The 27,589-nt window shown below is 37.1% G+C and overlaps 2 protein-coding genes across 5 annotated transcripts in view; both read left to right on the forward strand.

Moving 5' to 3' along the window:
- RABGAP1L (RAB GTPase activating protein 1 like) overlaps window positions 1–27,589 on the forward strand; it is a 367,897-nt gene that overhangs the window by 10,243 nt on the left and 330,065 nt on the right. For 2 of the 4 annotated variants that reach the window (XM_084865196.1, XM_084865198.1), the window contains exons 1-5: window positions 14,221–14,238; window positions 20,011–20,181; window positions 21,613–21,802; window positions 22,001–22,211; window positions 23,366–23,540. In XM_084865196.1, coding sequence (XP_084721322.1) covers window positions 14,224–14,238; window positions 20,011–20,181; window positions 21,613–21,802; window positions 22,001–22,211; window positions 23,366–23,540 — 762 coding nt within the window. In that variant the 5' untranslated portion in view covers window positions 14,221–14,223. Of the gene's footprint in view, window positions 1–14,220; window positions 14,239–20,010; window positions 20,182–21,612; window positions 21,803–22,000; window positions 22,212–23,365; window positions 23,541–27,589 lie in introns of those variants that run through there. The other 2 variants (XM_084865199.1, XM_084865197.1) reach the window with 1 other exon arrangement.
- Window positions 7,779–8,220, forward strand: LOC311613047 (Golgi-associated RAB2 interactor protein 6-like; the record flags this gene model as incomplete). Its single annotated transcript, XM_084866526.1, is given in 3 exon segments — window positions 7,779–7,862; window positions 7,865–7,985; window positions 8,081–8,220. Coding segments are annotated over 3 exon segments (345 nt in total).

The raw sequence follows: 27,589 nt of genomic DNA on the forward strand, positions 1-27,589 counted from the left end.
CCCTCTGTTGTAAAATTCTTGTGATTTTGATGCAAAAAATTCGGTCAATGCATTTTTGAGGCATTCTTCATTATTAAATTTTTTTCCAAGAAGAAAGTTTTGCAAAGAACGAAACAAATGGTAATCGGAAGGGGCAATATCAGGAGAATATGCAGGTTGAGGGAGAACTTCCCATTTCAACTGGCGCAGTTTTTCAGCAGTGATTCTTGCAGTATGCGGTCGTGCGTTATCATGGTGAAGAATTACGCCCTTCCGATTAATCAGCGCGGGTTCTTTTTCTCTTCAAGCTTGGGCTAACCTTTCCAATTGGGCACTATACACTGCACTTGTAATTGTTTGGTTAGATGGTAAAAGTTCATAATGAAGAATTCCTTTAAAATTCCACCAAACACACAACATCACTTTTTTCGCATGCAAGTTAGGTTTTGGCGTGGGCTGCGGAGCCTCATTTTTGTCCAACCATTGAGGCCGCCTTTTCAAATTAACATACAACACCCATTTTTCTTCTCCGGTAACAATTTGCTCTAAAAACGGCAAATGGTTTTGACGCGAGAGGAGCGAACTGCAAATTGTGACTCTTTGATTACGGTTGTTGTCGGTCTCATGAGGAACCCATTTTCCAAACTTTTGGACTTTGCCAAGTGCACGCAATTGATTGGAAATTGTTTTTTGTGAACAATTTAAAGTTGTCGCAAGCTCTTGTTGGGTAATTTGAGGATTTTGCACCAAAAGAGCTTGAAGAGCTTCTTGATCAAAATTGGACACGCGGCCTCGACCACTCTTGTCATCTAACGAAAAATTTCCCTCGCGAAATTTCTCAAACCAACGCTGGCATTTTCTGGCGCTAACTGCATCTTGACCAAGAGCACTACAGATGTTTTTTGCAGCCTCACTTGCTTTTCTTCCTAATTGGAACTCGTAAAGCATGCAGTGCCGAATATGCTCTTCATCCGCCATCTTCTTAGCCCTAGTTTTGCAACAAAAACCAAACCAAACACAAACTTTTTCAAGCAAAACTTGTTAATTGCACTTCACACGTTCTGTAGATACCATGTGTTTGAAGGTTATGTCAATACAAGTCAACGCCAAGCAAGATTTTAAACGAATGTTTAAAACGACATTAATTATTACTAGACCCAATATTTAAGTCCATTGCCCACTTCTTGATTGGGTTATTTCAATTGTTGATAGGTATGTATTTGTTGCCATTTTGTTGTTCATATTTTTTATCTTTTTCTTTTTTTCTTCTTCCTCTTTTTAAAGAATACCCTTCAACATTTCATATAATACTGGTTTGGTGGTGATGAACTCCTTTAGCTTTTTCTTGTCTGTGAAGCTCTTTATTCTGTGAAGACCTTCAATTCTAAATGATAGTTTTGATGCTAGAGTAATCTTGGTTGTAGGTCCTTACTATTCATCATTTTGAATATTTCTTGCCACTACCTTTTGGCCTATAGTTTTTTTAGAAATCTGCTGACAGACGTATGGACCTTTCCTAGTAAATAACTAACTGCTTTTCTCTTGCTGCTTTTACGATTCTCTCTTTGTCTTTAGCCCTTGGCATTTTTAATTATGTTGTGTCTTGGTGTGGTCCTCTTTGCATTCCTTTTGTTTGGGACTCTCTGTGCTTCCTGGACTTGTAAGTCTATTTCTTTCACCAGATAGGGGAAGTTTTCTATCATAATTTCTTCAAATAGGTTTTCAATATCTTGCTCTCTCTCTTCAGTTGCAGGTTCAATCTGGCCCTGGCTGGGGTGTGTGCGGGAGATGTGTCAGAAATGTGTCTTTCTGACATCAAAGTTTCTCTTTCTCTCTGTCTCTCCCCTTCCCTTCCACTCTCTCTAAAAATCAATGGGAAAATATTCTCCGGTGATGAGTAACAACAACAAAAAGTTGGTTAATTATGCATCATTTCAAAGTACATTAAGTTAAATCATCATTATTTAGATATTTTCGTATGACAGTATTTTGTCTTAATTTGCATACTGCTTAAAATGTAGTGCCATATTTATTATTAAATTTGTTTGTAATATCTTTTAAATAAGTATAAAAGCTGTGGCTTTACTAATACTTGGATATCAGAGAATCTCTAATCAGAATGCTTGCTCCTTAATCTTTCCTGGATTTCTGTTAATTAAGATAAATATCTTTGGCATATTTCAGTACTAGAATGCTGACTTCTTGTTATTCAGATCTCAGCTCTTCTCATATTCTCTGAGTCTTTCCCCAGCCACCCAATATGAAGTGATCCCTTGATTATCTAGGCTTTCTCTGCCACATTGCTAACTCCTCTTTCTTTTTTCTTCCCATCCTCCAGTAGCATGTAAGCTCTTTGAGAGCAAGAACTTAACTCTTTGTTTCATTTCTGTTACCTCTACAGCTTCAAATAAAACACACATAATGTTGTTGATTACAGAATGAAGCAGAAATTATTGCCCCTAACTAGCTTTACATCTTTCTTGAAAATTATTTCACTGTAAAAAAAAAAAAAAAAAAAAAAAAAATATATATATATATATATATATATATATATATATATATATATATAAAATTATTGATTTTTTACGGAGAGGAAGGGAGAGGGATAGAAAGCCAGAAACATTGATGAGAAACATCGACCAGCTGCCTTCTTCATACGCTCTGCTGGGGATGTGCCCACAACGAAGGTACATGCCCTTGACCGGAATCGAACCCGGAACCCTTCAGTCAGCAGGCTGATGCTCTATCCACTGAGCCAAACAGGTTTGGCGAAAATTATTTCACTTTATTATCTCTTGTTTTCTTCTTCTGCAAAATGGGTGGGGGATGGAAGAGGAAAGAGGTTGAATTAATTTATATCTAAAATCCTTGCCATTTAAAGACCTCTTAGCTTGATGTGAATCCTGAGTTCTATTCAAAGGGAGGTGATGAATTTGTGCTCAACTAAATTCATTTCTTACTCTGTCTTCTCTAGAAGCCAGTAGTATATATTTATATTTACTGACAGCATTGGAGAGTCAACTCTGATTGCAGAATCAGATTTCTTGATTTTTCTGGATTATTAAAGAGATCTGCAACTGGATTTCTGTTAAGATAAATTTCTTTGGCATATTCCAGTACTATGTTGAATTGACTTTTTTTGCATTTATTCTAAATATCAGCAAATTTGAGTTACATTAACTTTTAAATTATTTTAAATTATGAGTGTTATGATTTAGATGAAATAATATTTCATATAAATAAAATGAGAGTTTATATAAAAAGTAATGTTTGTAGTAATTTGGGAAGGCAGTGGGGATTGTAGACATAAACTATAGTTTTTTGTTTGGCCCTTGTGGCTAGAATTTTAGACAGTTGGTCCTTTCATTCTTTACTTGGGAAGCTTCATTATTGTAATGAACAAAAACATTTTTGAAATGGGTAAAGGAAATAAGCAGACAGTTGATAGCAGAGGAAATACAACTCATAGAAGAATGTTAGATCTTATCAGTATTCAAAGAAATGTTATTAAAACAAAATGAAATACTATTTTACACCTACTTTAAAGTTTTTGAAAATAGTAATATGTAATACTGGTTAGATTTTAGTAAGACAAGCATTTGTAAATATTGCTAGTGAACTACAATTTGGCATATATATTTTGAATTGTTAGACTGTTCATTACCTTTTAACAAACCTTTGAATTAGTAATTTCACTTTTGAGACTATCCTAAGCAAATAATTATAAACAAACAAAAAAAAAAAAAAAGGAAAAGAAAAAACAGGTCTGTACAGGAGAATACTCAAGAGCATATTATTTATAGTAGCAGCATATCAGAAGTGACTTAAATTTCCATTAATATGAGACTTTTAAGTTATGATATATCTATTCTGAGAACCATTATATAACATGAAAATAATCACAAAGACTATATTACTATAAATAGGATAAATGCCTATAGCATAAATATGCCTATTAAGGAAGGGTGGATATAACCATTTTAAAAAATTTTAAAATTTATAAATTAATAACTAAATTTTCAATTTCTTAATATAACAAAAAACATCCCATCTTAAAAATTTGCCCTGTATACCTAAAATACTTGTATTAGTTTACTATGGCTGCCATAAAAAAATACCACAGACTTGGTGACTTAAACAACCGAAATTTATTTTATCACAGTTCTGGAGTCTAGAAGTTCAAGATAAAGGTGTTAGCAGGTTTTATTTCTCCTGAGGATGCTCTCCTGGGTTTGTAAAGGGCCACCTTTTCTGAGTCCTCACATGGTCTTTCCTCTGTGTACATACATCCCTGCTGTCTTTGGGTGTCCAAAATTTTTTTTTTAAGGATACCAATTAGATTGGATTAGGGCTCACTGTAATAGCCTCATTTTAACTTAATCACATTTTAAAAGGACCTATCTGGGCTTTAGGGCTTCAACATATGAATTTTTTTGGGAAGTACAATTTAAAAAAAAAATATATATATATATTTATTGATTTCACAGAGAGAAAGGGAGAGGGGGAGAGAGATAGAAACATCAGTGATGACAGAGAGAGTCATTGATTGGCCGCTTCCTGCATGCTCCCTACTGAGGATTGATTGAGCCCACAGCCCAGGCATGTACCCTGACTAGGAATTGAACTGTGATCTTCTGGTTCATAGGTTGATGCTCAACCACTGAGCTACACTTCATAACAGTTTTTTTTTTACTATTGGTTCAATCGGATATAATCAAGAGCTATACAATTGGATTTCTTATGTCCATTTTAATCTACAGTATATCTCTCCACATTATCCTTTTTCTTTTCATGATACCTAATCAATTGTTCTGTATAATGTTTTGCATTTTGTTTTTGTCCGATTTTTTCACTGCTTTCTATTTCCTGTAAGCTGAAAGCTATTCAATAGATCTAAAGATATGTTTAAATTAAAACATTTTTGGGCACCTGTATTTATGGTTGATTCTGTATATATCATAATGCATTATATATGGAGTCACAGATCTGATTGTCCTACTCTTAGTGGTGCTGAGATTGATCAGTGAGTAAAGTGGTGACAGATCTAATTATTGTATTATAAAGTTTATTTTTTCCCTTATAAGCAACATGTCATCTGTGGTAAAGTACGTTGACTCTAAGTACAATATAGTGTTTTTTAAAAATATATTTTTAATTGATTTCAGAGAGGAAGTGAGAGGAAGGGAGAGATAGAAACATTAATTATGAAAGAGAATCATTGATTGGCTGCCTCCTGCATGCCCCTTACTGAGGATCAAGCCCACAGTCCAGGCACGTGCCCTGACTGGGAGTTGAACCATGACCTCCTAGTTCATAGGTTGATGCTCAGTCACAGAGCCAAGCTGGTTGGGCAATACTATATGGTTTTGATAATTGTTATTTAGGGTAGTGTGGTTGCCTAAATGCCATCAGTAGGGTTGTTATGAGTCGTGAACATTTGTCATTCATTTGCTTTCAGCGTTTGAACCTTTTCCTGCATTTGGAAAAACCCTTCAATTTGTGAGTCAGTGCCTTCCTTTTACTAGAAAAGCTAAAAATATTAGATGCTTTATTACCAATCCTTTTTTTTTTAATGTCAGACATGGATACATACCTAGGTTCCATTAGAATAGTATACCTACCTTCAATTCTGAACCAGAAACTAGTCATACTGAAAAAGATGGTATTGCACAAAATCCATTCTGGTGATGGGTGGTAGCAGTAGCCATTCTTGTTTAGTTTTAGAAGCATCAGAAATAGTGGTTTTAAGTGTGGCATCCATCCAGTGTCTAGACTGTTGGTTGTGTGGGTTGTGCAAGCTATGACATCTGGGCCCAGACACTGGACAGGTTGAGACATACTCTTAGTTTTACTCTTGGCTATGTGGCCATTAAAAGTCCAGTTTCTTGCTGTTCTGGAGGTACTTTTTAAAAAATAATTTTTTTGCTTAGGTAGCTATAACTTGTTTTTCTTCTTAATAACTAACAACTCCAAGAGAAACACTTTGAAGGAATAATTTAGATCAGGGGACCCAATGTCTTCCTAGGTCCTCCTTAAATTTCCAGTTACATTTGTCTACCTCTTCTTAGTTTTTAAAAGTCAACTTATATATTTATATTCTTATTTCTTGTTCTTTGAGATGTAGTTTGTTATCGATTGTCACCTCTTAGAAATACTCATTGCTTTTTTGGGTGGGAACATTTTGAAGAGTTTATTAATTAATAGCATCTCTTGCACTGTCTGAATTTTGGCCATGTGCATTTGTTAAAATTTTAATTAAAAACTTTTCAAGTGGTCACATAACTTATGCCAAACATGGCCTTTGAAGTCTCCATCATCCTTTCCAACCTTTTCACATTTCTTCTCTCCTTCTTACATCTCATCCTTCCATCAGTTCTATAGATATTGAAAAAACCCTCATACTAGTTCTTCACTTTATTGGAAAACATATTCTCTGCACTTGCTCCTTCCTTTTGACCTGGCTTCTTCTTGCACAACTTTTACATCTTGGCTTAAACATTACTACTTGTAGATAACTTCTCTTTCTTGATTGGTCAGCTAAGTTAAGGTCCTTGGTCACATACTCTCATCAGCCCTGCAGCATTTGCTTTACAGGTCTGATGAGTTACTTAGAACACTTTCTGTTATAAGTGGGAAACCCAACTCAAAAAGGAAATAAGTGAATTTAGTGTCTTTTTATAGAAAAGCCCAAGTTTTGGGTCTGATTCAGGTATGGCTGCATTCAGAAACAAATTTCTATTCCGTTTTGTTACCTTCATGCTCAGATTTCACATGGCAGTCTTCACAAGTTCTAGGTTTCCATCCTTTCAAGTTCAAATCTAGTGGTAATAGAAACTATAGAAACATGAAGGCTTTATATCCTAGCATGTCTTTTTGAAGACTGGGTCAGCAATGCTAAATTAGGAGAGGCAAACTGAAACCCTAGAACAAGGCTGTTATATACCTGATATATGGAATATTGAGATAAAAACCTTTTATTGAAAAATAAGAGCAAAATTTACCTTATGTATCATATGAATACCGTTTAACTTAATAAACTCTTCATGCAGTTTAGTTATTTGTTCCCTTGTAGGCAACAAACAGCAACTCAGTCTTTCCAGAAAAAAATGAAGCAGCTCAACAATTGAATTTTTGAGAAAGCAGCTTATAGATAGTTACAACCAAATGCAGACTTGAGAAGGCTAGGAGATTCTTAGGAACATTTTCCATGTTAAACCTTTATGTACATTCTAAAATTCAAACTTTGTGACTGAAGTTAATGTTTCATAGAAAATTCAATGATAATTATAAAAGGAAACATTAAGCAAAAGCTCAAAAATACATTCAGTTCTTATAAAGCCTTAAGTATTTGTCACCTCTTTAGTCACCTTTTATAGATTAAAACAAGACAGTTTTCCTGGGACTGCTAATCACATATGATTGCCTCTGGTAGCTGCATAAAAACAAGTGTCCTCGAAGAAGCATACTTCTGTTATGCTAACAAAACACCTAAGAACTTGGCATTCCCCATGCCCCTGTAGGGTAGCTGTTTGCAGAAGGATGTTGTCCCTTCCTGCAGGGGCAGCTGTGGGGATGAGGACACAGTGCTATGTGTGACAGCTGACTGCAGGTCATAATCAATAGCAAAAGCTAAAAGGCGGCCCATGGGGTGGGGGGCTGTGGTTCAGTCCCAGGAGGAAGTTGGGGAGAGGACATGAAGCAGTCTCAAGGAAGGACCGAGCAGTGCCCAAAGCAGCCATGTGCTGCACATGTTCCATGGTTCCACGGGGAAGCTGCAGTGGCAGCTGTGCACATTTACCATGTTCAAGTGCATTCCTATGTTTGAGAGTGACTTCATTCAAATCAGCAAAAGAGGAGAAGTGATCGATGTGCACAACAGTGTATGCAAGTGGTTACTGTGGGCATTGCATATACCAGCCCCAACCTCACAATACCTGACGTCATGCTGCTGGCACGACCAGCTGTCAGCTGTGCAGTCCATGCCAAAAATGATCAACACACCCGAGGTAGGGAACTCAAGTCATCGAAGACCTTGCACCTGACCAGGCTGCTTCCTTTGAAGTTTGTAAAGTTGTCTGTTTACAGTCATGAGAAAAAACAGCTCCACTTGAAGCTTGCCACTGGTTGCTCTTTTACCTACAATTATGCACCCCTTCACATGCAAAAGAAGATGCGTTTGCACACTGGGAAAACCTGGTGTTCTTCCTGAGACCACCAGAGGATTCTTACAGCGGTACCTAAGCCGTACCAGCTTGGGACTCAATGGACATACCTGTGTTGGAGGCAGAGGATAGGAAGAGCCCAGGAGTAAGTTTTTGCAGAGACTCTCAAGAGAGGCCCGAATGCTTTGAGAGAGCAAATGAAGGCTCCGAGGCTGCTCTCGGAGGCTGCCTGAGGAAATTGCTTGTGGAAGGACTCGGCCCAGTAGAGCCACTATGTGGAGGCCTTGCTACATTTGGGAGGTCCTGAGTGCATCTGAATATCCAACTTACTTTAGACCCTGTACCTGATGTTGTAATACCTCAACAGCATTCTGACTGTCCAGTCTGTTCTGAAACACTTACATACTGCTGTGGACTCGGGCAGTCTGATCTGCTGTGGGACATTTTTAATATGAGAAAGCCCTTTCTTCATTTGAGCCAGGAACTGATATTTGTATAAATCAGTGGCCTTGCAGCATGTTTTGCACACAGGCACACAGTTTGTTAGAAGCTCTCAGAATGTTGGATGGATATAGCTTTTAACCAGTGGTCTCCCTTTAGGAATCTGTTTCGCAGAAATTATAAAATAAGTATATAAAGCAAAAGTGTGAGGATGCTCACTGGTGAATCATAATAGTAATCTCCCTGGCACTGAAATCGTCCAGCTTCAGCTGGTCAACAGGTATTCTCAACACTTCTTTCAGGTCACACGGACAATTCTGGGTCCTTTTCTCACAACTCCTAGCACTGGTTTCTGGCTCCACCATCTAGCTGCCTTTTCTGATGCTGCTTCACAGTACCCTGTACCTTTGAGGAAAGTTAAAGTCTGTGGAGCTTTTACGCAAGGCTGAGTGTACCAATAGGCCTCAGAGCTCTGTTTTCCCAAATAGCTAATTATTTCTACCCCTGTCCCTATGTTTATCCTTCTGGGCAGGTTTGAAAACAAAACTCTCATGTCTGTCCCCTTAGATATACCTGAATCTCCCTTCTCCAACAATCCCATTAAACCAAAAGGCTTAAGCTTTCCTCAAATCCTATCAGTCGGAGGAGGTCCCTCCTCTCCGCTTATGTAATATTTTATATGCATGGTGGCCAGAGCTACAGTATTTTATGCTGAAAGATGGAATAATGAATTTTTTTAAAAATTCCTTTTTTTTCTGGACTGTTTTCTGGATGTATTTTTACAAATATGGTCTTGCTAAAGAGGTCATGCAAGTCAGCTTTAAGACTCAAACGGGAAGGCGAGGAATGGGGACATCTGCAAGAGTGTCAATAATAAAAAAAAAAGTTAAAAAATAAGACTCAAAGCAGGGCCAAATCACCTTACTCTAGGAAATCAGTAAATATTTGAGGACACAGATTTCTGTGAAGATTAGCTGATAAGAAGCTGGCCAAGTCCTTAGCACTGTGTTCTCCACATAGTGATCACAGTGCTATGATTGCTGCTATGTTGGCTGCTATGATTGCTGTGGTATTTCAAGGACATTAAAAGGGAACTTCCCAATCATTTGTTAGAAGTAAAATTTTCAGGAAATGCCTTTAAATGTTATTTTGGATCCCGGCTTTCTTAGAATTGTGTAATCTTTTCTCTCAGACCTTCCCTTTCTCTTCTCTATAAAATCTCTTTGTATTGCAGCGCATTCCTCTGAACATATCCTGTACACATGCACTCACCCGCTGGGCCTTCTCCCTTTATCCCCACCCTGTATTTTCCCTGTGCTTATTTCCCTCTGCATATGTATATTCCTTGTGCATACTTTTCCTCTTTGCAAGCATTCTCTTAACCTGAACCACCAGAAGCTGAGTGGAGATGAATAGTCTGCACTCAAGGAAGATAAATCATTTAGAGATGTTAATAGAGAGAAGTTCAGATAAAGTGCATTGGCAATTCAAGTAGGAAGAAATCACTTGCAGTAGATGATGAAAGAGAATGCTGTTGAACCGAGGATTATAGCTTCTAGATGTGTCCAGATGAGAGAGGAAGGGTGCTTGCTTTTTTTTTTTTTCTTCTTCAAAGGAAGCAATTTAAAAGCAGCGCAATTGTGAGTGCATGTTTGAGTGACAGCTACTTTTAATCTGTGTGAGCCAAAAGGAAGGGTAATTTGGGTAAAGGGAACAACATAACCGTAAAATCAGGATGTTGGATATGTATATGGGGCTATTTACTTTATTAGAAATTAAAATTCAAGATTTAAAATGCTTATTAGTTAAAAATAACAGTAATAAAGGCATTGTATGTTAATTCAAATAACATTTTAAAGAAAAGTAACTATCTCTAAAACAAAACAATTTAGTGGGAAGACAGCATCTTTATACATTTGGCAAATCCCCTTAATGTTTACCTTATTAGAAGACAGACTTTCATTTGTGCTATTGCATTTGCTCTGCTGTAGTATGTTGTCTGAGTTGAAGTGTATGAAAAGCAGCTGGCCATTAATCTTTACCTTCAATCACCACTCATGTGGGGCTGGGATAGAAGCTGAGAGTGTAGGCTTTTGAAGGTCTCCTCCAAGTGCACAATGTTTAACTGGAATTAATAAGATAAAAAATAAATATTTTTTGGGATTTGAGGTGAGATTAGTAGGCATTAGATAAATAGGAGAAAATAGGAAGGCTTTACAGTTGAAGCCAAATAGTACAAGTTATGGAAAATTGCACGTCTCAAAATAAAAAGATTGGACAGTTACTAAGAATTCAAGAGGTAGAACAAAAGTAAAAATGACTAACTTAAATTGGGATCTGATAAAGTCTCAAGGATAATATAAGATACTGGGAACAATTTGTTGGCCAGTAATGCTGGAAAAGAATGTAGCTAACCATTAATTGCTTTCTATATGTCAGATAGTGATCTAAGTGTACTATGTATATTCTTGCATTTGATCTGCAAATAACTCCAAAAGGTTGGTATTATTATTATCATTATTTTACATGTCAGAAATCTGAGGCACAGAGAAATTATGTTATCCACCTGAGATTACACAGTAAGTTGTAGAGTTGGAATTTAAACTCAGGCATTTGGGTTACAAGACCTATGCTTTTATGGAGCATTCTAAGTGCTCCTTAAATATTAACAAAGAAAATTATATAAGGAGGATGGTACTAGTTTAAAAAAGAATCTTAACACAAAACAGAGGAATTTGATCTTGATTCAGGAGGCTCTCAGTAAATGTTTGATTTTTTTTTTTCAATTGAGTTGATTTAACAAGTAAAATATAGATTGAGTGCCACTGTTGTATGGGTCATTCATTATGGTGAGGATATAAGGATGAGTGTGGCAGGGCTTGGTAATTGTTCCTCAATAGCTATCTTTCCTTTAAGTTCAGTCCATTGGGATGTGAGTGAACCTATGCTTGTCACAGCTTGTTGGAAATTGGCTGAAATGACTGGTGATATATATCCTTTGTCCTTTTTTTTTTTATTTTATTTAATTTATTTATTTATTTATTTATTTATTTATTTATTTATTTTTGTTTTGGTCCTTTCCTCATTGTTATTGCCTGTACAGTGCCAAAAGGAAAGGTGTTAAAAGGAAGAGAATAAAATCTCTTTGAATTGGAAATTCTTATAAAGTAGGATTACTTAGAAACCTGCTACACTGGAAGCAAGTGAAGGAAAAATCTATCATAGGAATTAGTTTCGTAGGGGCAGCAAGAATACCAAAGATGTGTGGAAAACAGTTTATCAGTTTAGTAGTGCTCAGTTGGTGAATTTGAATCTGTTTATCCTGGAGTAGCAAACACCTCTACTCCCAACCTGGTGTTCTCAGGATTCAAACTCATAAAGATGCTTGACCAGAAATGGCCATGGTGATTCACTCATTTGATTTTTTTTAAAAATATATTTTATTGATTTTTTACAGAGAGGAAGAGAGAGGGATAGAGAGAGTTAGAAACATCGATGAGAGAGAATCATCGATCAGCTGCCTCTTGCACACCCCCTACTGGGGATGTGCCCGCAACCAAGGTACATGCCCTTGACTGGAATTGAACCTGGGACCTTTTGGTCCGAAGGCCGATGCTCTATCCACTGAGCCAAACTGGTTTCGGCATGTAATTCACTCATTTGAAATGTCAACAAACCTTAGGAAGAAAGTGGAAATAGGCTTTTAAATCATATGAACAACCTCCTTCTATCTTCTTGCTTTTACAAAACCCCATGATGCTATTATTTTTATTTATTTTAAATTTTTGAATAAAAATTTTTTAGAGCAGTTTTATGTTACAACAAAATTGAGCAGAAAGTACAGTGAGTTCCCTTCTACCCCTGCCACCATACTCACACAGCCTCCCCCACTGTCAACATGGGGCATCAGAGTGGTTCATTTGTTACAATTGTTGACCCTACATTCTTGCTGCTCCACATTCTTGTCAGAACTTGGCATTGTAAGTGTTCTGAATTTTGACCATTTTATTAGTTGTAATAGTGTTATATCATTGTTTTAATTTGCGTTTCTTTGATGACATACAAAGTGGAGCATCTTTTCATATACTTATGTGCTATCTGTATGTCTTCTTTGGTGAACTAACTGTTCAGGTCTTTTGCCCATTTATAAATCAGGTTGTTCATTTTTTCATTATGCTGTGATTTTCATGGTCTTTCTTCCTCTTACAGGTAATGTGAGAGAGTGATTAAAAATGATTTCTTTATAATCAGATTTACTGTAAGAATCCTGTCTCCAATTGCTGTGTGACTTTGTGAAAGTTACATAAGCTCTTTTGCCTCAGGTTTCTTCTTGGTAAAAGGGGGTTAATAATGTGTGATGTCAAATGAGTTGATACATATAAAGGACTTAGACTAGGACTTGACTTATAGTAGGTATTTAATAAATGTTAGTACATAGTATTTATTACTCCATTATTTCATACTAGAGGCCCGTTGCACGAATATTTGTGCAATAGGCCTTCCTTCCCCTGGCTGCCAGCACCAGTTTTCCTCTGGCACCCGGGACCTTTGCTCTGGCTGCCGCCTTCCGTCTTTGCTCTGGCTGGAGCCTTCAGTTTTCTCCGCTTTAGCCAGAATGCTGTTCCTGTAGCTCCCTCTGCCCCTTATTATCCCCCTCATATCAGGTGTCCTGCCCCGCGTGGCCGCTCCGCATCTCTGAATGCAAATTAACCCACCATCATTGTTGGGTCAATTTGCATACTCACTCTTGATTGGCTGGTGGACATCTTGGAGATATGGTCAATTTGCATATTTCTCTTTTATTAGTGTAGATACTCATTATCACTGTCGGCTCTTTACTGTATTCCCTATAGAAAACGTTTGCTAAACTTATTCACACAAAATTTTAAATTATTTTTATTGGTATTTATATTTTTTAGTATTTGTTGAACTTAAAAAATCATTTATCATATGAGCATAGTCTCTTGATACAAGATTCAGCAAATACACAAATATATCTACATATATGTAGTAAAAATGAAAGTTCCTTTACATGTAATACCCCCTCCCCCCACTTCCTCTTTTCTTTCCAGATGTAACTATTAACAGTTAGAGTAGGTCGAGGCTGAGCAGATTGGTCTAAGATGTTTCATATTAATTTTTTTAATTGGAAGCCTTTGGCAATGTTTTTGCCTAGAGTCTTGTAGTAGAGGTTTCCTGAGATTCTGCAGTGTTAACCCCTGTACTCTCCTCAGAACTTCTTAGAAAGAAGTTCTTTTTATTTATTCCTTCAACTTGTAGCAATCAGGGGTAATTAACTTTTTAAAAAACACACTTTTTTGTTGTTGATAGTATTATAGGTATCACCCCTTTCCCTCCACATCCCCCCATTCTCCCAGCCCCTCATCTCCCCACCCATGTCTTTACTACCCTATTGCCCATGTCCATGAACTATGCCTGTAAGTATATAAGTTCTTTGGTTTATCTCTTCTCATCCCCTAACTCCACATCAAGATATATCAGTCTGTTCCATGTCCCCATGTCTTACTTTGTTGGTCAATTCATTCTGCTCATTGGATTTCACAAATAAGCGAGATTATGTTATATTTGTCTTTCTCAGATTGGCTTATTTCACTTAGCATATTTTTTTTCAGGTCCATCCATGCTGTCCCAAAGGGTAAGATATATCTCTTTTTTACAGTTGCATAGTATTCCATTGTGTAAATGCTCCAGAGCTTTTTTATGCATTAATCTACTGATTTTGGCACTTGGGTGCCAAGAATGTGCACCTTATTTAAGATGTTCAACCTAGTGTTGTGGAAGGTGAACTTACCTGTCACTCAGGGTTGGGGTGGAGTGTGCTGGCAACTCTTTCCTTTGACATGTGACCCAAAGGATAAAGGAATCTAGGAGGTGTCTTTCAGTGCTCTCTACCATCCTCCTGTTTCTGATGACAGGATCTGAGGAATGTGGGGAGATGTGGAGATGCCTTTATAATCTTTTAGATCTAACTTCAGAGGGCACTGGTTAAGGACTGTTCAGTAAGTGAATATCCTAGTTGAGATGGAGATAATTGCAGCTTGCTTTGAAAATTATAGAGCTAAAGTATGTTGAAGGGTAATTAAAACTTTTATTTCTTTTAGGTTTTACTTATAATTAAAATATTTTTGTTTTATTTAAAGACTAGGTTAGGAATATAAATTAATGGAAAACATTGTAGAAACACTGTAAAGGAGTGATTGACTCTTTTTGGAAGGATTGGAGAAGGTTTTCAGATTTGTTAATTCAGACAAGTCCACTGTTGGCATTTTACCCTCCCAAATTTGTGTAAAGTACCTGCAAATTTGTAAACTACCTGCAAAGAACCTCAAAGGCAGAGGAGAGTGAGAGTACTCACTAGAAGGTCAGGATATACCTGAGAGCAGCTTGAACATTTTTTAAATTCTCTGTTTTATCTTAAGAATTCATGTGAATGTTGCATTTCACTGCATTCTGGTTATGTAAATTAGAAATATTTTAATTACAACCAGAAAAGAAAACAAACAAACAAACCACATTCTCTGCAGGTCTATTAATTGTGGAAATCTGAGGTGAAAGAAAACTGAGGTGACACTACCTATATACCAAATTTAGCATTCACCTTTCTTTTCTTTTTTTATTAACCCCCACCCAAGCATATTTTTCCATTGAATTTTAGAGGGAGTGGATGGGAGGGGGAGAGACACACAGAGAAGAACATCGATGTGAGAGAATGTTTTCATTCTCACTAAGTCCTTTGAAGCTCTCATTAAGTTCCTTGGGCATCCTTATAAATGTTGTTTTGAACTCTATCTAGTAGTTTGCTTACTTCCATTTCATTTAGATATTTCTGGAGGTTTCTTCTGTTCTTGCATTTGTGACATGTTTCTTTGTCTCCACGTTTTGGTTGCTTCCCTGTGTTAGTTTCTGTGTACTAGGTAGAGCTGCTAAGTCTCCTGGGCTTGGTAGAGTGGCCTATTGTAGTACATGTCCTATAGGATCAGCCTCCCTGATTACCCTGGGCACTCCAGTTATGCAACCCCTCCTCTGTGAGCTGTAAACTCTCTTGTTGTAGATGAACCTTGATTGCTGTTAGCACAACAATGGCTGGGATTTCCTAAAGCCAATCCACTTTAAGGATTGCCTGCAATGAATCACCACCATAGATGATAAGCTGAGCTGTGGCCCTCTCCACAGAGCAGGATTTACTACAGAAGGCTGTGGTACCCACTGCATCTGCCCTTTGCGTGTCGCTGTGGAGGTGGTTGGGTGATGTTTGATGTGGTCTGAAGCTGTCCACTGGGTGCACTGGCCCTGGGGCCTCCCGGGGGATATATGCCTGCACTAGAAATCAGACTGCTGCTTCTCCACAGCCATTAAAGACAAACTTCACATGCCCAAGGCCTCTCTGGTACCTGCTCTCGCCTCTTTAAACGAGGTGGGACCAAACCCCCTACAAATTAGCCACGGTTGCACCCGCCCAACTTCACAGGACAAAGAAACCCACCAACCCCGGAAACTGCCCTTGTGGTTCTTTCTCTTGATGTTAGTGTTTCATCTCAAACCTGTCTATTTCTCTGACTTTACTACACATATCAGTTGGAAGTTCAGAAGGGTATAATTAAGTCACTTCTGGAATTCTCTGGGTTTTTAACTAATTAAGAACAGAAGCAGGAGCCACATGTAGGACAAAATAAAGTATTGAGCTTTACCACTGGTACAGGTGGATTGGAAAATGTGATGAGGGTTTTAGTATTGCACTCTACTCAGCAAGAAGTGAAAACCCCCACATAGGAGTAGAACAGAAGAATAGGGGTTTATTTTTAGTGCAGTGAGTCATGACACCTGCCAAAGCCATAGTGCCTTCAGATGGAAACTTTGGGCAGGAGCTAGGCAGACATGTTTTAAAGCACTTAACCTGGTTTCTCCCCACTCCCACCACTGGGCTTGAGATGGGCACTTGACCAATGGGCAGTTTTAGCAGACAGACCCCTACAATGTGAGATTGATTTGGTTGCTTCAAATCTGGACCCCATATTTAATTTGCTGTATTAATTAGAACAAATTATTTAATTTTTTGAATGCATTCCTTCTTTTGTTAGGTGGGAATACAAATATGTTAAGTGATGGTTGTGAACACACACACAAAAAAATGCCCAATACTGTTTTGTTCATAGTAAGCACTGAGTAAATAATAGTAAAAAAAATAACTGTGAATTGTATAACTTATTCTTTTAAAAAGACATATTTATATGATTTAAGAGAGAAAGGGAAAGGGAGAGAGATATATAGAAACATCAATGATGAAAGAGAATCATTAATCTGCTGCCTCCGATAGGTTGACACTCAACTACTGAGCCACTGCAGTTGGACCTGTTCCTTATTCTTATACTAGAGGCCCGGTGCACAAAATTCGTGCATGGGAGGGGGGTTTCCCTTAGCCCAACCTGCACCCTCTCCAATCTGGGACCCCTTGAGGGATATCCGACAGGCAGTCGGACATCCTTTTCACAATCTAGGACTGCTGGCTCCCAACTATTCGCCTGCCTGCCTTCCTGATTGCTCCTAACTGCTTCTGCCTGACAGCCTGATCACCCCCTAACCACTCCTCTGTCAGCCTAATCGTCCCTAACTGCCCTCCCCTGATACCTTGGTCACCCCCAAATGCCCCTCTTGTATATTTCCTCTTTATTATTGTAGATAGGGTGTTTTCTTTAGCATATTGGACAGTCCTAACTGGTTTGGCTCAGTGGATGGAGCATTGGCCTGCAGAATCAAGGGTCCCAGGTTCGATTCTGGTCAAGGGCATGTACCTTGGTTGGGAACACATACCCAGCGGGGAGTGTGCAGGAGGCAGCTGATTGATGTTTCTCTCTCATAGATGTTTCTAGCTCTCTATTCTTTTCCCTTCTTGTCTCTAAAAAAATCAATAAAATATATATTTTTAAAAAGAAACATTAAAAATTCCTCCATTTCTGCCTGGCTAGTGTGATCCCAGGCTGCCACCACTGAAGGGGATCGCACCCTGGCCAGGCTGAGACCCCAGCCCAGGCTGTCATCTCAGTCTGGCCTGGGATGGGGAGGTGGAGGGAGCATGCCCCGGTCAGGCTGAGACCACAGCCCAGGCTGCCTCTGGGGCCAGGGGATCGCCCAGCGCAGGTGCGAGGCCCTGCTGGTCTGAGGCTGGTAAATGGATATAGAGCAAGATGGGATAGATGTGGAGTGTATTTTAGAGATGGGGCTGACATGCTGATGTGAGGAATGCAGTAGATATGAATCAAGGATGAAACCCAGGTATTTTTTGTGTGTAACTTGGTAGAAAGTGTTTTTACTTACTGAAATGGGAAATCAGAATGAGAAGCAAATTTGGAGAAGACATTAGAAATTCCATTTTGATCACATTTGCTTTACTGAGAAGAATTCCATATGGGTTCCAAATCAGGAATTTAGAGGAGTCTTTTGTATTGGGATAGAAATTTGGGACCTGTCAGCATATAGATAGTATTTAAATTCATGACAATAAGAGATATCACTTATAGTGTGCGGTAAGGAATCAAAAAAAGCTCAGGACCTGAACTTGGGGAATTTATAACATGTAGATATTAAGGAGAACAGTGGTAGCTGAAAAGGACTTGGAGAAGGATTGGCCACACAAAGAATACCTGGCGTGTGCTTTGGCAATCAAGGATTCATGGGGCAATCTGGAAGGGTAAAGACATGGCTGCTAACACATACTGCATTTTTAGAAACATGTAACTTACCAAATGAGAAAAACTTTGAGAGGACAGATAAATGTACTTGAAGGGTTTTAAAAAAGAAAGATATTAACATGTCTAACAAATAAATGATTGCTATCTTGTTAGCCTAGGACAGTAGTTGGCAAACCGAGACTCGCGAGCCACATGCTGCTCTTTGGCCCCTTGAGTGTTTTAACGCCACTTCTTCAAAATAGACTCGCCCAGGCCAAAAAAACGACTTATGCGCATGGGCCACGAAGTTTCTATCGCACTGTGCGTTGGCGCCCACACGTGGTATTTTGTGGAAGAGCCACACTCAAGGGGCCAAAGAGCTGCATGTGGCTTGTGAGCTGCGGTTTGCTGACCACTGGCCTCGGAGTATAATTATTTTTTTATTTTGATATTAGTAGAATTTTTGATTTTTTATGAAGTTGGGAAGTAATTAAATTTTTAAATTTAACTTGAAGCTGCAAGTAATTTTTTCCTAAGGGCCAGGAGTAATGGTGTTAGTGTCACCTAATGGCAAAATGAGGTATTGCAGCCAAATTTTATGCTGCAATGAACAAAGTAACCGAATTAGAAAGAGAAAAAGAACATCTCTGGGGGAATTTAGGCTTAGATCAGCAGGCTTACTATAGTTATATGATCCTCTATTATTTAACCTTGGCTTACTTGTTTTACCCCTTTTCATATATTCTTTGGTCACTGAGCAGGTCCTTTTTATTGTCTTTTAGGGTTTAGTTCAAATACAATATTTCCCTTTTGGAGAATCCTTTCCCACCACCTTACTTACAGCTGTCCCTACACTCCTTACATTAACTTTTGTCACATTAACCTCTTTCATTATCTTCATAGCCTTTAGAGATATATGGAATTACCTTATTTGCTTCATTGCTTGTTTTCTCTCTACATGTCAGCTCCAGGAGAGCAGGCAACTTAGTCTGCCTATTCACTCATGTAACTCCAGTGCTGAGTGCAGTGTCTGCTATGTAGTATTCATGTTGAGATAAAGTGTGAATATTTGGAGATTGTTGAGTTTCTGTGGTGTAGGGATCTGTCCAGAAAATATAATTACACTGTATTTGATCACTGTAACATTGTTTGCTACATAAATGCAATGAGAAAGCTTTGACCATCCCCCCCCCCCCCCCCCCATCTCATAAGTGGTAATGTGTCTGGAAAAGAAAAGATATATGGCTTAGGGTGTTGAATTGTATATTCGTTAATTTTAATAACATAAAATATTTTTTAAAGTACTATATATGGTCTTGAGGAGATACATTTTTTAAGACATTTAGATTTAATTAAAAAATAATTCTGTGAATGTATTTTTTGTGTGTGTGAATTTGTAGATAATTCTAATATCATGCTTAATTATTTCCTGTATTTAAAATAACAAAAATAGTATCTGTAGGAGAAAAATAGAGTTAAACAGTAGTAGTTGAGATATGGGCCGGTTTGTATTGTTTTTCAGGGAACAATATGGTTCTTTTAGTCTGGAAACTCAGGGTGAAGAGTGTATATTTCCATTATGTGGCCCAGTCCAAGAAGGTAGCTTCCCTAGTTTTGAGATAACTATCTAGTGAGCAGAATTCTTCTTCAGATGAGCCATTTTTAAAAGCTGAGGATTGATCAGTTCATGTTTTTATTAAATAGTTTTTGTTTTTGTTTTTGATCCCTGTGGTTTTGACCAGGTGGATGTGGGAAGAGATTTTTGCAGAACTGAAATGGAGGTCAGAGCTTCATTACAGAAGGTTACTGGGTCATCGGATTATGTGGCTACACAGAACAGTGAAGAATTTGTTTTGGTTCCTCAGCATGCAGATGATACTTCTACAAAAGATGAAGAAAAACCTGAACTGAAGGTAGTTTTTCTTTCCTACAAATGATACTATTTTAAATTATGGCTTTTTTTTTTTTTAACTAGGTGAAAGGAGATGTATAAAATCCAAAGGTTTTTCTCAGGTGTTGACTGTGAGAATAGAGGCAATGTTTGATGTATTTAGAGGCTTATTATTTTTGAAATTTTTTGCTTTTGGTTATTTATCTTTTAATTAGGAATTTAGATAGAAGGACTAGACGAGGAGAAAGAAAGGATAATTGGGAATTAGACTTAATGGTAAAATCTTACATAAATGTAATTTATCTGAATAGTTTTGTCTCTCTTACTACTGGTTTAAATTTATTATATAAATAGTTACATTTACTTTCACTTTTTTTCTTTATGACCTTAAATCTGCTGGTAACATTGTTGTATGTGATTTAACAATTGACTTGTTTAAATATTTTAAAAATGTATGTCTTTTATTTTTAGTGTTTGTATTTGGTTATGCTCCTTTTTCTTTTTCATTTTTGTGTTGCTTTTCCTAAGAAAAAAACAAGCAAACTCAGGTAGGTATACATGCATGAGAATTATATATCTATCCTCTAGAAATAGGAGTAGAGAAGTTAGTCAGAAGTGCTACATATTTTTTAAATGATTTTTGTTTAATTTATGTATGGCATCAAAGATATATTAGTATACAAATCTAATAAAATTATATAAAAATAAGGTTATTAAATATCAATTTTACATTATGTTGAAGATATATGGTTTTATAATTTTGTTAAAATAACCAGTAGCTTTATTTAAATTTATTTAAGTTTTTATTTAAACAAATAACTATTTAAATTTCTTTAAATATCTGTATTTTAGTATTAATGTATTTAAGATGTTATTTATTTCTTAGGTTTTGTGTCTTCTCTGCATTTAAGAAAAATCTGAATTAACATAAATCTAAAGAATTAGCAACACTCCTCTTGACAGCTAGAAAATGTAATTTATAAAGAAATCAGAAATATGTTTATGTTATGATAAGAAATATGACCTTTATATTATAGTAGACTGTGGCCAATTTAAACTTATCAAGTTTTTCCTTTAAAGCCCATACATTTAAGATTATTTGGTTCTGGAATATGTTCTGAAATAATAAAAAGAAAATAACAAGAAAAGAAATATCTGTAAACAAGTTCTCAGATCAGATGTAGTTGGAAACTGCCTGAAGTGTTTTCTTAGAAATCCTTTTCTGAAACTAATAATCTTTTGGTTTGGCTGTTGTGTTTTTTTTTTTTTTTTTAAATTCAGGATTTTGTATTATATCTAGTAAAATTAGGCAAAACTGTATAAATTCTTGATGTAAGTAACTATATTTAAACAAATATTTAGGTTGTTTTAATTTCTTCTAGAAGTGAAATAGTTTCATTCAGCTCCAGAATCATAATATGATTGAAACACAATTGTCTTGCTTTGTCTATAGATAGTTTCTAATGATGAACAATTGGAAAAAGCCATGGAAGAGATTTTGAGAGATTCTGAGAAAGGGCAAGGCAGCCTTCTTGTGGATCGTCAAAGTTCCAGTGAGATTTCAGACCATTCACTTGGAGGTGTTTCAGCCAGCCAAACAAATAAGCCATCTCTTCAGTTAATTTTGGATCCATCAAATACAGGTATTGTACTGAACTCAGAGAAACCATAGGAGAAGTTTTATAAAGTGATAATGAAAATTTAAAAATTCTACTAACTTTGTTTTTAAGATGAGGGCCACCAGCTTTTCAGTGCTGTTTGAGAGTTCCCACTTTGGTTCTTGTGTTTCTGTGAAATTTTGCATTGACTTTTGAGTGTTTTGTTTTGTTTTTTTTCTTTAGAAATTTCTACTCCCAGGCCATCTTCTCCAAGTGGATTGCCAGAAGAAAATAGTGTTTTATTTAACAAACTGACCTACTTAGGATGTATGAAGGTTTCTTCCCCACGTAATGAAGTAGAGGCTTTACGGGCAATGGCAACTATGAAATCTTCGAGTCAGTACCCCTTTCCTGTTACTCTATATGTGCCAAATGTCCCAGAAGGTTCTGTAAGGTGAGCTGTAATCCATTTCTCCTCTTAGACATATTGCAGATTTTGTGTGGTGGTGATGATGTTATATCATAAATCAGCCTAGTACTTACTGTTAATTCACTTTTACTCTGTGATGCAAAGTAAGAATGTTTAGGCTTAGACTGTGTTCCTTATTTGCAAGGGGCATGTGCAAAATTATGCTTAGAATATAAGTGGAGAATAACTATAAAATACCTGCATTTCTGTTTTTGTATTCTGAAGAGCCTAAAAGCATGCCTCCACCTTGTCAGGTAACAGTGGTTCAAAAAATTGGAGTGAGCCTTCATTTTAAGCTCTTTTCATCTGACTGGAAAGAAGCAAAATGCTCCCTCCCTCTCCCCTTATGCTTAATTAGTAATAATGTTTAATGTCATCTGAACCTTGAATTTCTTTATTCTTAAAATATATTTTTATTGGTTTCAGAGAGGAAGGGAGAGGGAGAGAGAGTTAGAAACATCAATGATGAGAGAGAATCATTGATTGGCTGCCTCCTGCATGCCCACTACTGGGGATCGAGCCCGCAACCCCAGCATGTGCCCTTGACCAGAATCAAATTTGGGACCTTTCAAGTACATACACAGGTTGACACTCTGTCCACTGAGCCAAACCAGCTAGGGCGAATCTTGAATTTATTTACATGTAAATCAGATGTTAACCCAACATTCAGCCCTCCAGTAGCCTTCAATCACACCTGTGACTATATACTTTCTCCTCACTGGGTCGTTCCTCCCCCCCCCCCCATAGCACTTTTCTTTGACTCGACATTATATACAATTTCATTGCTTATTTGTTTATTGTCACTAGACATAAGCTCCATGGGTGCACGTCCTTCCTCACTAGACATAAGCTCCATGGGTGCAGGTTATTTTTATTTTCCCCTGCTGTTACTTCAGTGTCTAGAGTGGTATCTGGTCCAGGTTTTGAGTAAATATTTGCTGAGTGAACAAATAAATGTACCACGTCTCTTTTATTAGAGAGGATAGCAAGAATATGAAGATAAGTGGTTTTCTCACATTATGAATACAGCTTATGTTGTGATTTTAAGATAGTTATGTTTATATGTTATTGGCATAGTAAAACTGCCTTTGTTCTTTGATAACTAATATTTTATTTCATTTTCCACCACTGTTCTGCAGAATCATAGATCAGTCCAGCAATATGGAGATAGCATCTTTTCCAATCTATAAGGTGCTGTTCTGTGCACGTGGACATGATGGGACAACAGAGAGCAATTGCTTTGCATTTACAGAGAGTTCCCATGGTTCAGAAGAATTTCAGATACACGTTTTCACCTGTGAAATTAAAGAGGCAGTAAGTATAATATATTTGCTAAAGAGACGAATTAGAGTAGTATTTTGAGCCCTAATCTCACTGTCATAAATTTGTATGTATGAGTATGTACCATATTATATAAATTTGGAGTATATTTCTAAAGAGAAAGAGCATATTTATACTGACATAGAACTGAATATGGAAAAATCAGATCTTATAACTATGCAGGAAAGTGGTATTATAGGTGGGGCACACTCAGTTTTACAGATGTAACAGGAAAAGGCCACTTGACGAGCTGTCCTCCACCCCACCATGGTAGTTATTGCTCAGGATTAGTTAGGAAGAGGGAATTTTTTTGTACCTTTTTATTATTTTGCCCAAGTTGACTGGTTCATGTAATTTGAAAAACTGGTTCTAACAATACCTTTTCCTCTGCCAGGAATGATGGTTGCATATTGCTTGCACTTGATATTGGTTTCATAGAGCTCTGTGGTTTCACTAGAGATTGTTTGTTATGTACATTCACTTAGAGGCTGGCTTTGGCTCTAGAGAAACTGGCCTGATTAAACATACGAATGCTCACATACAGCAGGGTGTCAACTTGGAGGCCTTTGAAGGGGCCAGGAACTTCCTTTTAGCCATTCTTAAGTAGCGGTTTCTTTTAAGACTGGAGAAATAATTCAGAATCAAATGGCTGGTAAATACATGGGGAAATTTCCTTCATTTTTGCATCTGTTAATTCTCCCCAAATTAAAAAGAAATTGCCCTTTTAGAACTTTAGTACTTAGGCTTTAATCAATGAATGGGTTTGGATGAGAAAGGTCGCCAGTGTGTGTGCTTTGGGGAAATATAAGTTGTCAGTTGAAAATGCTGAAAGCTGCAGTTATTCTCTTTGCTCTTTACCACGAAGTGTAAACAACCATTGTATTAACAGGAATTCTGAGAGCTTATTTCTGGCCACAACATGCAGAATCATAGAAATGTAGACTTCTGTGTGTTTGATATTAAGCACGAGGGGCATGTCAGTCTTTATTCCCTGAACACCAAAGTGAACATGCACAGACACATGTAATTTAGATTGTAGCCATTGAATTCTCTACCAGAATTCATGCCTGTGTGAGAAGTAGTTCTGAATCTATTTCAGCCAACATTTATATACACACACACACTCTGTTGGTAGAGTGCTGGCATTTCACGTTGGCAGTCATCTTTTAATATCCCTGTGCGGTTTCTGGACAATTGGCACTCAACAGCAAGGAAGTGAACATTGAAGAGTTGCAAAACCTGCTGCTTGGAGAAGCAGAAACACTGCGGCAAAAGGAAGTGGAAAGGGACCTGGCTGCAGCATTCTTCTTAATTGTGACGGTATGAAACTCTCTTTGGATTATAGCATCCACTTATTTATGGGCGGGGAAATCTTTGTCATTGTTGAGGTCTTTAAAAATTTTAATTTTTGTTTTTTAAATCCTTATTCAAGGACATGTACATTGACGAGAGAGAGAGAGAGAGAGAGAGAGAGAGAGAGAGAGAGAGAGAGAGAGAGAGAGAGAGGAGAGAGAGAGAGAAAGAGACATCAATTTATTGCTTCCTGTATGCGCCCCTACCAGGGATTGAACTTGCAACTTAGGCATGTGCTTTGACTGGGAATTGAACCACAACCTTTTAGTGCTTCGGATGATGCTCCAAACAACTGAACCACCCTGCCAAGGCATCTTTGACATTTTTTAGATCTTTAACAGTGAGAAAGCATGGACAAAACTGGGGAATTCTTATCCTTACCATTTGAATATGGTATTAAATAGTATTTCTAGAGAGGATATTTGGTAGTTTGCAGGTTGTGAGCAAGTGATGTCCATGTATTTTTAAATTTTATTTCCTAGAGTGGATTTCTAGAGTACATTTTTCAAAGTGTTACATTATAGGACATGGGTGGTAAAATTCATTGCTTGAAGGATAATATATAATTGTCATTAAATTTTATTACAAGACATCCTTTCTAGTCCTGGCTGAGCAGCTCATTTGGTTAGAGCATTTGCTCGATATGCCAAGGTTGTGTGTTCGATCCCGGGTCAGGGTACATACAAGAATGAACCAACAAATCCATAGATAAGTGGAACAACAAATCATTGTTTCTTTTTTTCTCTCTTTCCCTTCCTCTCTCTCTAAAATAAATAAATTTAAACATTTTTATGAAGAAAGAACATTATTTCTACTGTAAATGAATATAACCTAGTATAAATATAGAGCTTATGCTGAGCACTCAATTCTCATCACGTCTCCATGACGTAGATTGTATTTATTTAAACTGGTGATCTTATGCTCCTCCTTGCCTGGAGCAGTCATAGTTTATCCCTCTTCTCCAGGTGTATTATTAATGGCACTCTGTTGTGTTCTCAGAAGTGCTCCGGTGCTCCGGTTTGTTTGACACATATAGTTACCTGTTGCTTATCTGAAGGCTAAGAGAATAGAGGATGGAGCTGGGTTTCCAATGGAAGTCTCTGACTCTGAAGCCCCATGTAATTTTCAGTAATAACTTTCCTTTTGCTTTAATATTGTAACAGGCAAATATGGATTTTTGTCATTCAGTTATGCTTTATAAAGGGATTGATTGGTCATAGAGTTTGCATCCCACCTGCCTTTGGTTTTTACCCATGCTTTTATAGAAGATCTTCCTCTCCCCTCAAAAAATAATTACCTATTAATTAATTTGAAGTCTTTTTCTTACATCTACCAGTTGTCTGGTTATTTGGTTCCCAGAAGTTTCTTGTTCTGTGATGAAGGGACAACTTTAGTCTTTAGTATTTGGGCTCTCTTGGTGAGCACATACAATTGGCAAAGATAGTTTAGGAACATGTGATAGACATTCTTATTGCTTATTGCTTAAAATATGTACAGTGTAGCAGTGTTGCTAATTAATTTGTTTTCCATTGTTTTCAGAATCCTGGATGAGACATGTAGAAGATTGTTAAAGGCAAGAAGATGTCTTTTCAAGTAGGATAAGCAATATGGCTACCACTACCAGCTGTTCTGTCACGCTCTTATTTCACCATAGAGTCCCAGGCACAGGCACAGCAGTGGCAGAGAGGAAGCTGGCGAGGGTGATGGCCTCTTTGGACCCGTGGCACAAGGATTAGGGGTTCTAACCCCACAGAAGATTTAGGGCACATTTGCCTCACTACCCTAGATGTTCTGCAGGACTCTGTTGGAGTGAGTCTTAGTGATCTGTGGCAAAAAAGTTGGGATCCAGCCCGAAGAATCCTGATGCCGGTGATCATTGTTCAGGAGAATGACAGGCTAAGCTTCTGCTGAAAAAGTGAAATATCAGAAAGCATAGAGAAAAGAGCCAAGAAGGCACCTGTTTTTGTTACGTTTTTATGGATATATTATACAAAACTGTTTGTAAAGAAACTTTAAAAGGCTTAGTTGATTCTTTAAGAATTTATTTCTACTAGTCAGTGTGATCATTTTCTTCAAAACAGACTTTGATGTGTTATTTATATGTTTTAACATACTTATCATTCATTACTAGCAATTCTCAGTGTTATATTTTAGAAGCAGAATTGTTATCTGGTTTTAGGCATTCAGAGGTGTTTCATGAGAAATATTAACAGTATCATTGGGAAGATCTTAATGCACTGGTTTTTATTGATGTTATTTTAGCAAAATACTTGAGAAATTAATTCAGAAGCTATGCTGTTAGTATTTTCCATAGATTTTTATACATTTTTAAAAAGTTTATTTTATGATATGCCTCTTATTTTAGCTCATTTCACTGAGTAATAAATTTGAGTAAGATGTTTTAAAAATTTTAATACATATCTTTCCAGCTGTCTTTATAGAATGATTTTCTACACTTATTTTTTTGGTGAAATTTTCTTAACATATAGTGTTATTTATTTATTTATTTATTTACTTCTTACTTACAGTTTACATTTAACCCTTTGCACTCCGCTGCCCCCTCTCAGGGGACATCGGAATTCTAGCATATCACTCGGATGTCCCCTCTCAGGGGACATTGCAGTTTATTAGTGATTACAGGGAATTAAGTTAATTCAATGCACGTTTCGCAAAGTAGCGTCGAGTAGCTG

The sequence above is a fragment of the Pipistrellus hanaki genome (genome assembly GCF_964339955.1).
Source record: "Pipistrellus hanaki genome assembly, chromosome: 18".
NCBI lineage: Eukaryota > Metazoa > Chordata > Mammalia > Chiroptera > Vespertilionidae > Pipistrellus > Pipistrellus hanaki.